The sequence below is a fragment of the Argopecten irradians genome, chromosome 8, assembly GCF_041381155.1.
Source record: "Argopecten irradians isolate NY chromosome 8, Ai_NY, whole genome shotgun sequence".
NCBI classification, from domain to species: Eukaryota; Metazoa; Mollusca; class Bivalvia; order Pectinida; family Pectinidae; genus Argopecten; species Argopecten irradians.
In genome coordinates, this window is record NC_091141.1 from 4,063,393 (window position 1) to 4,078,883 (window position 15,491).

The following is a 15,491-nucleotide window of genomic DNA, read 5'->3' on the forward strand; positions in this document are numbered from 1 at the left end:
TTCAGTGACCATTTTATCAGATGTAAACATGAAATGAATTAATGTCAAACCTTTTCTCCGGGCCGCCGTCACCACTTTGGCAGCAGATTTGCTCATGACATGAACAACATAAAGAGGACAGTTAGCCTGATTGGCTATGGTGATAGCTCTCAGTGTGGCTTCAGCCTCCACCTAGTGTTACATAAGGTAGAGAAAACAGAGAAAAATCAAACTTAAAAGCACAACGATTAAAGCAATATACCAACATCTTGGACACACAATATTAAAGAGTACAATAATACAAAAAGTAAATAAAAAAGTTAAAATAAAGCCTTAAATCATTAAGAGAAAATCATAAGAAAGTGGACACTAAGATTGTCAACAAATAGAATAATTTCAGAAAGCATACAAAACGTTAAGCTTGATATACTATATGTATGTAGTTAGACATTTTTATTTTATTTCAGCTATATTGTAAGGTTAAAATAAAATGATGATCATTGCAATACTATAAACCACTATTTTCTTGTGTTAATGATATTATCTTGGTTAATTTCAATATATTCGTAAATACAAAGGCTGCAAAGCAGATTTACAATTTGTGATTATGTTTGATACAATTATTCGCGAAGCATTTATATATCATGAAATAATCTTTTTATAATGATGGGGGTAAAGCTAAACTTTTATGATCAGAGTGGATTTGAATATGGTAAGTTGAGCTTGACTGTGACCGAACTGTTAATTTTTTTTGTTAAGCTTGACTGACACAGAATTGTAGATAATTTTTTCGAGAAGCTTGACTGTGACGGAACTGAAGATAATTTTTTCGTTAAGCTTGACAGTGATGGAACTGAAGATAATTTTTCCATTAAGCTTGACCTTGAAGGAACTGAAGATATTTTTTCGTTAAGCTTGACTGTGACGGAACTGAAGATAATTTTTTCGTTAAGCTTGACTGTGAAGGAACTGAAGATAATTTTTCCATTAAGCTTGACTGTGAAGGAACTGAAGATATTTTTTCGTTAAGCTTGACTGTGACGGAACTGAAGATAATTTTTTCGTTAAGCTTGACTGTGAAGGAACTGAAGATAATTTTCCATTAAGCTTGACTGTGACGGAACTGAAGATAATTTTTCCATTAAGCTTGACTGTGACGGAACTGAAGATAATTTTTTCGTTAAGCTTGACTGTGAAGGAACTGAAGATAATTTTCCATTAAGCTTGACTGTGAAGGAACTGAAGATAATTTTTCCATTAAGCTTGACTGTGACGGAACTGAAGATAATTTTTTCGTTAAGCTTGACTGTGACGGAACTGAAGATAATTTTTTCGTTAAGCTTGACTGTGACGGAACTGAAGATAATTTTTTCGTTAAGCTTGACTGTGACGGAACTGAAGATAATTTTTTCGTTAAGCTTGACTGTGACGGAACTGAAGATAATTTTTTCGTTAAGCTTGACTGTGACGGAACTGAAGATAATTTTTTCGTTAAGCTTGACTGTGAAGGAACTGAAGATAATTTTTTTGTTAAGCTTGACTGTGACGGAACTGAAGATAATTTTTCCGTTAAGCTTGACTGTGACGGAACTGAAGATATTTTTTTGTTAAGCTTGACTGTGACGGAACTGAAGATAATTTTTCCATTAAGCTTGACTGTGATGGAACTGAAGATAATTTTTTCTATCATCATCAGATATTTCTTACTGATTAAGATTAAGTCATTAGCTGTGATATATGTATGAAGTAACTAACAGTCTTTGCTCATAGAGGTAAGTGAGGATGACGGTAAACTGTGATATAAAACATTACTACCCCATCCCATATAAACCTCACTTCATAGAGGTAAGTGAGGATGACGGTAAACTGTGATATAAAACATTACTACCCCATCCCATATAAACCTCACTTCATAGAGGTAAGTGAGGATGACGGTAAACTGTGATATAAAACATTACTACCCCATCCCATATAAACCTCACTTCATAGAGGTAAGTGAGGACGACGGTAAACTGTGATATAAAACATTACTACCCCATCCCATATAAACCTCACTTCATAGAGGTAAGTGAGGATGACGGTAAACTGTGATATAAAACATTACTACCCCATCCCATATAAACCTCACTTCATAGAGGTAAGTGAGGAGACGGTAAACTGTGATATAAAACATTACTACCCCATCCCATATAAACCTCACTTCATAGAGGTAAGTGAGGAGACGGTAAACTGTGATATAAAACATTACTACCCCATCCCATATAAACCTCACTTCATAGAGGTAAGTGAGGACGACGGTAAACTGTGATATAAAACATTACTACCCCATCCCATATAAACCTCACTTCATAGAGGTAAGTGAGGAGACGGTAAACTGTGATATAAAACATTACTACCCCATCCCATATAAACCTCACTTCATAGAGGTAAGTGAGGATGACGGTAAACTGTGATATAAAACATTACTACCCCATCCCATATAAACCTCACTTCATAGAGGTAAGTGAGGAGACGGTAAACTGTGATATAAAACATTACTACCCCATCCCATATAAACCTCACTTCATAGAGGTAAGTGAGGATGACGGTAAACTGTGATATAAAACATTACTACCCCATCCCATATAAACCTCACTTCATAGAGGTAAGTGAGGATGACGGTAAACTGTGATATAAAACATTACTACCCCATCCCATATAAACCTCACTTCATAGAGGTAAGTGAGGACGACGGTAAACTGTGATATAAAACATTACTACCCCATCCCATATAAACCAGTGTGAGATGTAAGCACACAAAAATTACACAAAAAGCAAAATTATAAATATGGTTTGTTTAGTATCAGTATCATGGCCCAGGCTTTTACTATCAACTTCCTATAAACAGTTAACTTTTGAAATAACATATAACTGAGTAAATAGCGTTGTAACTTAAAGATCAAAGAGCTATCTAAAGTTTAGAACTATCAGAATTGTAAACTTAAGAGAAAAGACTAAAGCGTATTGTAAAGTAATGGACAAAATGCATTGTAATGCAAGGTAATATATGTATAGGATTTTTCCTGACATTTTCTTTTGCTTCTTTTCTTATTTCTGCAATAACTTCACACAAAATGATAAGACTTGAATAAGAGTTATTACAAAAAGGCAATGTTGAATACAAGCCTGGACCATTCATACCACAAACCTATATTACATCTATAAAGCTTATATATGTGTTTCTGCATGTACAGCTAATAAAGTGACAGTTTTACAATAAGGATGATAAAAAAAGGAAAGACTGCTATAAAACTATACACCATGGGGATATTTTTATTTTTTAACTGTACATTGGAATTATAACTGTAGATTGGAAATTTAAATGAAATTTAAATATTTGAATTTAACTTTTGGAAGTGAGATAATTGTCTGTATTGTATTCAGATAAACTTTCATTCTCTGACAAAGGAATCCAAGATATACAATTACACAATTAAAAAAAACAACACACAAAACAATCCTGAATTCATTAAAGTTCAATAATAAATATATTAATTTTGAACCAGATTTTTTCCCTGAATCCTGTATTTTTAATTTACTTTTATAATTTGGAAAAAAGAAACAAATTGAAGTTACTTTAATTGATCTTTATTGGATGTAAATATTTTACAATCAACATTAAAATAACAGTTCAAATAATACCCTATATTACGGTCAATTTCTTAACTTCACAATAAGAAATATTCTATCTATAGATCACTGTAAAAGCCGTTATTCCACCAATCGTTCTTGGACTTACCTCCTCGGGGCGACACATTTCATGGCCCTCTGGTCCAGTGATACCGCGTGCAATCATCTCTTGAGATTTCTGGAAATAACACAAAGCAAAGCAAACTGACATTGTATTTAAAGTAGAGTTACTGTCTACTGTAACAAAATTCTCTATAATCTGACAGTTACTAGGAAAAGGACGATAATGTCTATCTTACAGTAAGATTTACCTTTGAATAGAACCACCTTCCAGTGATTGTGACGTAACAAAAATCATGTCAAAATATGAAATCACAATCACTATAAGGATGGACTAATCACAGTAAAGCATACTTGACTCACATTACTTTTGGTACCTCCAATCAATGTAATACTGGGGGCTCCTCCAGGCATGGAGAGTCCTACCATTAGTCCGTTTTAGGATATTACAGAGTAAGCTCCCTTGCGGGTAGGTATCTATAGTTACGTCATTATTTTGTTGTTGCAATTCAATTTTTTTTCTCTGAAAAATATGACATTACGCTTGCAAACACATGACGTCACAATCAATACCTACCTGTAAGGGCAGATAACACTGTAATATGCAAATACAGAATAAAGAGAGAAAAGTATGATCTCATGAGGCAGACGTGGAGGCTATCGGTAATATGTTGTGACATCTTATCCTATCAGTAACTGCGTCAACACAGAGAGGACATATTAAGTCGACATTTATCTGTAATATTAGGCATCTTTGTCAAACACGTAAAATTACGAGTTCAGTAATTAAACCCAGTAAAATCAACGAAATATTACCTCTGCAATTAAATGTCCATTCTCAGCGTGGACCATACCGATGGCTCCCAACTCTCGACATCGTACGAAGGTCTGGTAGACTTCATCGTCCTCCAACATAAATACATCCTTATAGGCCAGGAACACCTTGAATGAGTTTATTCCTGTAACATACAACATATACATTATATAAACTAATTGTGGCATCAACCTGGGTAAAGATTAAGGATAATTCCTAATTTTCCGGGTATAAATGACTCATTTTATTAAATGCCACAGATATAATATCAGGAAGGTAGTCATCTCAGTCAGTCATCGAGTAAAAGTCCTTATACTTTTATTTACGCCTGGCTGATTCTTGTAACCTGGACTAAAGGTCAAAGTCAATCATTAGATCAATAGTCTTATATCCAGGTATATTAATGGCCAAATAATGGGTATTAAGACCTCATAATAAAGAGTAGAATTCTAAGTAGAAAGTCATTAATTTGAACAAAGTCAATAGACCTCATGGTAAAGAGTAGAATTCAAAGTAAAAAGGTCATTAATTTGAACAAAGTCAATAGCCTCCTATTCTGACATGCAACTGTCTCAAAATTGTGTCTCTGGTTGTCTCAACTAATGAAAAGAAGCTGTTTTAAACATTTTATTAGATTCCTTTGGCCATCAATGAAGGTCAAGGTCAATATTTGAATATTTTTGTATCAAGCATACAACAGACCCAAATTCAGGCCTCAATGGTGTAGAATATAGCTTAAACGGTAGGCGGATGGCTGATAGACCAACGACAGGCGTTGTTCTACCACCAAAGTGATAGACCAACGACAGGCGTTGTTCTACCACCAAAGTGATAGACCAACGACAGGCCTTGTTCTACCGCCAAAGTGATAGACCAACGACAGGCCTTGTTCTACCACCAAAGTGATAGACCAACGACAGGCCTTGTTCTACCACCAAAGTGATAGACCAACGACAGGCCTTGTTCTACCGCCAAAGTGATAGACCAACGACAGGTTTTGTTCTACCACCAAAGTGATAGACCAACGACAGGCCTTGTTCTACCACCAAAGTGATAGACCAACGACAGGCCTTGTTCTACCACCAAAGTGATAGACCAACGACAGGCCTTGTTCTACCACCAAAGTGATAGACCAACGACAGGCCTTGTTCTACCACCAAAGTGATAGACCAACGACAGGCCTTGTTCTACCACCAAAGTGATAGACCAACGACAGGCCTTGCTCTACCACCAAAGTGATAGACCAACGACAGGCCTTGTTCTACCACCAAAGTGATAGACCAACAACAGGCGTTGTTCTACCACCAAAGTGATAGACCAAAGACAGGCCTTGTTCTACCACCAAAGTGATAGACCAACGACAGGCCTTGTTCTACCACCAAAGTGATAGACCAACGACAGGCCTTGTTCTACCGCCAAAGTGATAGACCAACGACAGGCGTTGTTCTACCACCAAAGTGATAGACCAACGACAGGCGTTGTTCTACCACCAAAGTGATAGACCAACGACAGGCCTTGTTCTACCGCCTAAGTGATAGACCAACGACACGTTTTGTTCTACCACCAAAGTGATAGACCAACGACAGGCCTTGTTCTACCACCAAAGTGATAGACCAACGACAGGCCTTGTTCTACCGCCAAAGTGATAGACCAACGACAGGTTTTGTTCTACCACCAAAGTGATAGACCAACGACAGGCCTTGTTCTACCACTAAAGTGATAGACCAACGACAGGCGTTATTCTACCACCGAAGTGATAGACCAACGACAGGCGTTGTTCTACCACCAAAGTGATAGACCAACGACAGGCGTTATTCTACCACCAAAGTGATAGACCAACGACAGGCCTTGTTCTACCGCCAAAGTGATAGACCAACGACAGGCGTTGTTCTACCACCAAAGTGATAGACCAACAACAGGCGTTGTTCTACCACCAAAGTGATAGACCAACGACAGGCGTTGTTCTACCACTAAAGTGATAGACCAACGACAGGTCTTGTTCTACCACCAAAGTGATAGACCAATGACAGGCGTTATTCTACCACCGAAGTTTACTTGCCAATCAAGCTAATAACCTAAACAGGATGATATTATTGCTGACCTTTCTCTTTACAGAGGACTTCCATCTCCTTGGAGACTTGATCTGACCACCAGGTGACCCCCACATGAAGTCCGTAGTCACAGCAGACTTTACCATCGGCCCAGTTCCTCCATTTGTCATACGCTTCCAGTAAGGATACATTCTTTTGGTCAAGGACAAAGTCAACTGTAAAGTTGAAAGAGCAACAATTAGTAAAGAAGGCAAAGCTTGAAAGGTTAAACAGTTAGTATACAGGGCAGATGAAGTCTAAAGTTTAGAAATCTAAAGGTATCAATAAAATAGGAACAATGTCCCAGTTAGAGATTTGAACAAACAGCATGTGCGTACTATTACATTTTGTCTAAATTGGTATAGATGTGGACAGGAACCAATAGCATAAAATGTTCTTATTCAAATTTTGGCAAACCCTTTTCCAAAGGATATAAATTGTACATCTGTTTTGAACCTGCATTAATTAAAATTGATGCTGTTTTGATACGACTGGTATAACTGTGTAGGTTTCTGGTACACAGTAAAACACATTTATAACAGACCTCTGGGGATAATAATATTAAGTTTTGTTATACACATATTACAATTAACTTGTAGGAACCTTGATGTGGCATGAAAAACATTATGTTATATCCATGGATATATGATGCTTATAATTGGTAATTTATTATATTCTTTACCAAAATCATGAGCGAAATTCCTACAGTGGCTGCAGGAACAATGTTCAGAAGAGCAGAGCAGTGCCGTACATACAGATGCCAATTGATGTTACTGGAGATTTTTATGTCGCAATCGGTGAATCAGATAATAAGGCTGTCTCCGACACATTTGTGTAGAGGAAAGCCATTTATCAAGCTTTTAACACAATTCACTGCAGTTAGATATCCATTTATCAGGCCTGCAATGATGTCATCGTTAATATACATAATACAATTGCTACAGATATTTCTCACATCTGGTGGAAATAGATTAAATGTACAGGCAATCAGGGCCCGCTCTGACACATGTGTAACAGTTTTACTGGCTCTAGTACATTATATTTTTTGTGAAAGTATTTTATTATTGCCTGCCACACCCGCTACAATACAATGCTAATCGCTACAACAGCCGTGGTACAGCGACCGACCGAGTGTAACCTATGACGACAGCCGAGTTACGATCCAGTCAGCCTCTGAATCATACACTCAAATAGATCAATATACCACACTGAATAAGACTTAGATCCAACATTCTGCTGAATCAGCATTTTTTTTAAAGGTCTGTCTAGATAATGCCATTTATGTTCTAGTGTGCTCAGAATTTATCCTGATGATGCAATCTGTCTCATCTAAAGATCAGGAGCATCAGCCATTGGGAGTCCACAGGAAATATTTACACATGGATGTATAAAATGTCTGAATTCTAAAGAAGGATTCCACACTTCATTATATCAGCTTGATTAGGCCAGCTTTAATGACTTTAAAATAAGAATGATGTATTCTTATACAATATGTATCTATTACAAAGGCGTCTAATGTGACTATTGACCCTTTATTTGGGGGTAATTGTGTTTTAATTGGGTCCTATTGATAGATAATGGTCATTTAAGGCAGGGCTAAGTTCCTTACCACCACTACAATGATATAAAGCATAGGCGATAAGAGTTTATGTTTATTATCACTTCATAATGATGCATTTCTGTTGTATATAGAATCTGTGTGTTGTGATATATTTTCCATATCCCCTGTTACATTGCCAGTAAATCCTCCATTATGACCGACACATTACATTTTTACCTCGCCTAATGATCAACTATAGGTAATGTTTTCTGAACTGTTTGGTCCCTGTGGAATCGCTGTAACACTTAAGTATACAGATGAGGCATGCTCTATCTAACCTGATTCCTAATGGAGGGGAACAACACGGTATGTGGAGTGTAACAGGTGTGCCTAATCTATATCACATCAGGTATGGCAGTAAGTACCTAACTCAAGGTTTTATCTTGGTATTAACCCCTTACTGACACATGTAAAGAGGTCAAGGCCTTCCTGCTATACTGATATACAGGTCATGTCATTTGTGATGTTTTATTTAGAGCTTTTGGTTGTTGTCTCATTGAAGAATAAATTAGATTTAGGTTGTGGAACAAAGCTGTGGAGATGGTCAGGTGATTGAGGTTTTAAAAGGGTGTGAAATCAATCAAACCAAACTAGATTAGGTGGAGGAATAAAGCCGGAGTTCCCTGAGAAAAGTCATCGACCAATGGCAGGCAACTTGTAATCACTTCACATTACATTTGGGAGTTGGTGGTTGAATGTCAGATACCTTAACCACTTGGTTACCACAGCCTAACATTGATGGGCTAGAACTAGCTTACACTTTGAATGCCAGACACCTTAACCACTTGGTCACTGTGACCTGTTACAGGATACCCAATTTACCAGTTAGGTTTTCCATGGGAATACCATGGGCCCATTTTATGAATGAACACCATCCGTTTGTACCATACAGATAAGGTAGTTTCTGACATAATCACAACAATCAAATGATAGTATAGATAAATCCTCCATAATGTTGTGTATTTCCTAACCTATGAAACATAATCAGAGAGAATCTATTCAATGCTTTCAGTTACCTTAGAAATTCACCATCATCACATGTAAAAAGAACATCAAGCTTGTCAATGGATTGAATATTTCTTTTTACTATAAGTGAAATTTTATGAAGTCAAACATTATGATGTCTATCTATCTGGATTTCCTCTATAACTTAACATTTATGTTCATATTTCCGGAATAGCTATCTCTTCCGAGCTGAGATCAGATTAAGATTTGTGTCAGATGACATATAAATCTTCATCTTACAATACAGTAATAGGTTGGCAGGAGCACTTTTATATAATGTTTCTATCATAATGTTTTCTGAACTGTAGTGTTTAGCTGCAGCGGATCTATATACACAAGAGTACAACACGTTCCTAGAGTGTCTGAGGTAATGGGTGCGCAACTGTTTTGAAAATTGATTAAATGAAATTAGAAGTAGAGGAAAACAGCATTTGAAAACAATTATTATGACAGCCATAATTTATGATTCAGAATATTGTGATGAATCCCCCCCCCCCCCCTGATGTAGACTGAGTCAGTTGTGACAAGTTCCTGAATCATACACATTTTCTGGATGTGCTGCACAGTTAATGCACTTCTCAACCATACATACTTGACAGCAATACTTCCACCCACTCCTTAAACTCCTTAATTAACATAAACCACAAGACCCACACCTTATTTTCTAAAATTCATTCTTCAGGTCTTTGTTAAGGATTGCTTTGTAAATAGATATCAAATACAATAAGTAGTTTGTTGATAAGCTAGATATCTTGTCACCTGGACCATTCATCCCTAAAAATCTTAGAATATAGACCTCTGTGAAGTCTATATATACATTTGACCTGTGTAAAAAGGCCACTAAACATTTTCTTCATCCCTTGAATGGTCTTTATATATATATATATGTTTGATTGGATATATATCCATTATCGGCCTTTAGTTATCTCCCTTTTCTCCTCTTTGTTACTTACTGATCATAGTTGTTCCCCCTGCCAGAGCGGCCTTGGTTCCGCTGTAGAAGTCGTCAACGGCAAATGTTCCCATGAACGGCAACTGCATGTGTGTATGTGTGTCAATACCGCCTAAAATATGTACCAAGCATCCAAGATTAAAATATGTACCAGTCATCCAAGATTAAAATATGTACCAGTCATCCAAGATAAAATTAACATAAACTGAAATGTAAGTTAACTAGTACAGATATAGTTAAATCTAACTGATAATGAACATTCTACATGGTATAAAATTTTGATATTCTTTGAAAGAGTGAAAAGGAATTGGATTTGTTTAAGGAGAATACCAAAATAAATCCTACAGATTCTAAGTGAAACATATGTGGTAATGGTCCTTTAACGCTTAAAACAGTTTAGATCAGAACATGTAATTTCAACATCAGATAAATGAGACCAACCACTTGTAAAAATTATACATTGTAGATCATTTTCAAAGTGCAGTCATAGAAATTCTGAAATAACCTTCTTTATTATAATTCAAGCATTTGTTACGGTTAGATTAAGACAGACAGGTGATCAAAATTCAAGAACTTGCTTGACATTTGAATTCTTTGATTTTAATTATGAAAATCGACATTCAACAACAACATATCTTTAATTCATCCATTAGACATAAAAACACCTCATGGAAATTTCAAGTGTCAATGCCATAAATGATTGACCATTTTTTCTATAAAATATTGTACAGACCATACAGAACCAAGAACACACAAAGTTAAGCTGACATAAAACATAAGTTTACAAGTTATGTTTTTTACATTAGGGTTAAATGTCATGCGATATACTGCGATATAAACAACCCAGATCAGAGGTCTTTAGATTAGGATCTGAGGTATTGTTCTACACGCGTGTACCTCTATAACAGACAAAACCTACACCAGAGGAATTTACAACCTGTATCACTCAATCTGATCAACTTATGCCTCAGTCCATGATAACAAAGGACACCTAAATAAAGATTGGATCGACATATCAAACTGACAAACAAAATTTCAGTACAACCTGTACAGGTAAAACGTACCTGGCATAATGAGTTTACCGCGGGCGTCGATCGTCCGTGATCCCCCAGGGATGACCAGGTTGTTGCCCACCTGTCTGTAATTAACATGTACATGTATATATATATAAGTGGTAGTTGTCATAACTTTTCAACACAACCATCAAATTTATCACAGTAGCTCAATTGATTTTATTTTGGGATATCTATACTTCCTTACTCCCTAGGTATATATTTCACATTTATTCTTCTCCAAACTATAAACTTTACAAACAAAGGTAAATTAAGTACAAATAGACAAGAACCATGTGTTTCTGAAGAGTAAGTGTTCCATTAAAGACATGTACCATACAAATCTAGGTCGATTCCAGAGTACTAGTACTGTATTCAAACTAATGTGGGCCCTTCCATTGTAACTGCTCCTCCTCTCTGTTTGAGGCCTCAATTCAGCTTCAATATTTGATTTCTTTTGAAAAATGATTTATAGCTTTTTATGTGGAATAATGTTGTAAAATTCAGCCTAACTGAAAACATCCTATTTTTCCCTTTTTTGTGCTCTGTGTGCACTTATTGTGTTGAAAAGAGTACCGGTAAGTTACAATCCCAAATGAAATTGAGAGGATAGATCAACCAGAGTTCTGATATCCTTAATGAGGATTTTACATTATTCTTTTGTTTACTCTTTTTTTATACCATTTCCTATCACTATCAACAGATTTCAGACCTATGTCTACTGGTACTTACTTGATGATTCCATCTTCAATGTAGACATCGGCATCAAATGACTGATCATCATTAACTATTCGACCTCCTTTCAGGAACAATCGTGACTGAGCACTCTGAAAAATATCAAATTTAGCAAAATATAAGTACATGTAATTACCCAAACTTAAAATATTTAGCTATAATGATTTTCAAAAATGGTTCAAAGGTATAGTGTATTGGTAGAATTTAATTATACTTATTCAGTCAGAGAGTCACTGTCAATTAATGTCTGTTAAATCTTCCATCATATCTCATTTAACATAGCAAATCATGTGAATGAAAATGATTCTTAAAAGTATGAATGAAAATCATTTCAATAAACGGTGTAGATATTTAAATCACCAAAAACTTCACTTCTGACTATAGTAGTATATATATGAAATAACCGTGATGGAATGTCTTTGCCATTATTTATTTTTGCTGATGCAGGACTACACATGCTTTCAAATTATCAAGCATAGGTAAGTCTATGATATATCATGAATTGGCAAAGATTACCAAACATCATCCAGTTGACTTTAAAGTTGCAGCAATAGTAAACAGTTATAATAGGACCAAAAAACCTGCTATCTTGATTCTGTATCTAGTTTTGGTAATTTAGACTAAATGTATATGGGTAAAAGCCTGCTTTAGTTGGCTAGGTTTTGTGTTACTTACAATACTACCAACATGTACAGCTATCTAAAGAAAGTAAAGAGTCACCTTAGATTTCATTACACCAGTATGTAGTGTAGTGTACGAGTATACAAAAGATACAGACATTATAGTGTTGTCTCACTGAACCCTACAAAGATATCCAGGAGTATATCCCATACAGTAACACTATCCAGATCACAGACTAACTGTACACTTGTTTTATTACTATATCCCATACAGTAACACTATATACAGATCACAGGCTAACTGTACACTTGTTTTATTACTATATCCCATACAGTAACACTATATACAGATCACAGGCTAACTGAACACTTGTTTTATTACTATATCTCATACAGTAACACTATCCAGATCACAGACTAACTGTACACTTGTTTTATTACTATATCCCATACAGTAACACTATATACAGATCACAGACTAACTGTACACTTGTTTTATTACTATATCCCATACAGTAACACTATATACAGATCACAGACTAACTGTACACTTGTTTTATTACTATATCCCATACAGTAACACTATACAGATCACAGACTAACTGTACACTTGTTTTATTACTATATCCCATACAGTAACACTATACAGATCACAGACTAACTGTACACTTGTTTTATTACTATATCCCATCCAGTAACACTATACAGATCACAGGCTAACTGTACACTTGTTTTATTACTATATCCCATACAGTAACACTATACAGATCACAGACTAACTGTACACTTGTTTTATTACTATATCCCATCCAGTAACACTATACAGATCACAGGCTAACTGTACACTTGTTTTATTACTATATCCCATACAGTAACACTATATACAGATCACAGACTAACTGTACACTTGTTTTATTACTATATCCCATACAGTAACACTATATACAGATCACAGGCTAACTGTACACTTGTTTTATTACTATATCCCATCCAGTAACACTATATACAGATCACAGACTAACTGTACACTTGTTTTATTACTATATCCCATCCAGTAACACTATATACAGATCACAGACTAACTGTACACTTGTTTTATTACTATATCCCATACAGTAACACTATACAGATCACAGACTAACTGTACACTTGTTTTATTACTATATCCCATCCAGTAACACTATATACAGATCACAGACTAACTGTACACTTGTTTTATTACTATATCCCATCCAGTAACACTATATACAGATCACAGACTAACTGTACACTTGTTTTATTACTATATCCCATACAGTAACACACATATACAGATCACAGACTAACTGTACACTTGTTTTATTACTATATCCCATACAGTAACACTATATACAGATCACAGACTAACTGTACACTTGTTTTATTACTATATCCCATACAGTAACACTATACAGATCACAGACTAACTGTACACTTGTTTTATTACTATATCCCATACAGTAACACTATATACAGATCACAGACTAACTGTACACTTGTTTTATTACTATATCCCATACAGTAACACTATATACAGATCACAGACTAACTGTACACTTGTTTTATTACTATATCCCATACAGTAACACTATATACAGATCACAGACTAACTGTACACTTGTTTTATTACTATATCCCATACAGTAACACTATATACAGATCACAGACTAACTGTACACTTGTTTTATTACTATATCCCATACAGTAACACTATATACAGATCACAGACTAACTGTACACTTGTTTTATTACTATATCCCATACAGTAACACTATACAGATCACAGACTAACTGTACACTTGTTTTATTACTATATCCCATACAGTAACACTATATACAGATCACAGACTAACTGTACATTGTTTTATTACTATATCCCATACAGTAACACTATACAGATCACAGACTAACTGTACACTTGTTTTATTACTATATCCCATACAGTAACACTATATACAGATCACAGACTAACTGTACACTTGTTTTATTACTATATCCCATACAGTAACACTATATACAGATCACAGACTAACTGTACACTTGTTTTATTACTATATCCCATACAGTAACACTATACAGATCACAGACTAACTGTACACTTGTTTTATTACTATATCCCATACAGTAACACTATACAGATCACAGACTAACTGTACACTTGTTTTATTACTATATCCCATACAGTAACACTATATACAGATCACAGACTAACTGTACACTTGTTTTATTACTATATCCCATACAGTAACACTATATACAGATCACAGACTAACTGTACACTTGTTTTATTACTATATCCCATACAGTAACACTATATACAGATCACAGACTAACTGTACACTTGTTTTATTACTATATCCCATACAGTAACACTATATACAGATCACAGACTAACTGTACACTTGTTTTATTACTATATCCCATACAGTAAACACTATATACAGATCACAGGCTAACTGTACACTTGTTTTATTACTATATCCCATACAGTAACACTATATACAGATCACAGACTAACTGTACACTTGTTTTATTACTATATCCCATACAGTAACACTATATACAGATCACAGGCTAACTGTACACTTGTTTTATTACTATATCTCATACAGTAACACTATACAGATCACAGACTAACTGTACACTTGTTTTATTACTATATCCCATACAGTAACACTATATACAGATCACAGGCTAACTGTACACTTGTTTTATTACTATATCCCATACAGTAACACTATATACAGATCACAGACTAACTGTACACTTGTTTTATTACTATATCCCATACAGTAACACTATATACAGATCACAGACTAACTGTACACTTGTTTTATTACTATATCCCATACAGTAACACTATACAGATCACAGACTAACTGTACACTTGTTTTATT

At 35.2% G+C, this 15,491-nt stretch overlaps 1 protein-coding gene across 8 annotated transcripts in view; it reads right to left on the reverse strand.

Moving 5' to 3' along the window:
- Nucleotides 1-15,491, reverse strand: part of LOC138329134 (dihydropyrimidinase-like) — a 101,144-nt gene that overhangs the window by 11,090 nt on the left and 74,563 nt on the right. For 7 of the 8 annotated variants that reach the window (XR_011209416.1, XM_069275888.1, XM_069275886.1 and 4 more), the window contains 7 exons: nt 11,954-12,048; nt 11,234-11,307; nt 10,171-10,281; nt 6,624-6,788; nt 4,525-4,667; nt 3,758-3,826; nt 51-171 (listed from right to left, as the gene is read on the reverse strand). Coding sequence is in view for 7 of the 8 variants with exons in the window: in XM_069275888.1 (XP_069131989.1) it covers nt 51-171; nt 3,758-3,826; nt 4,525-4,667; nt 6,624-6,788; nt 10,171-10,281; nt 11,234-11,307; nt 11,954-12,048 (778 nt within the window). In the remaining variant the exon portion in view is untranslated. The remainder of the gene's footprint in view (nt 1-50; nt 172-3,757; nt 3,827-4,524; nt 4,668-6,623; nt 6,789-10,170; nt 10,282-11,233; nt 11,308-11,953; nt 12,049-15,491) is intronic. The other variant, XM_069275887.1, reaches the window with a different exon arrangement.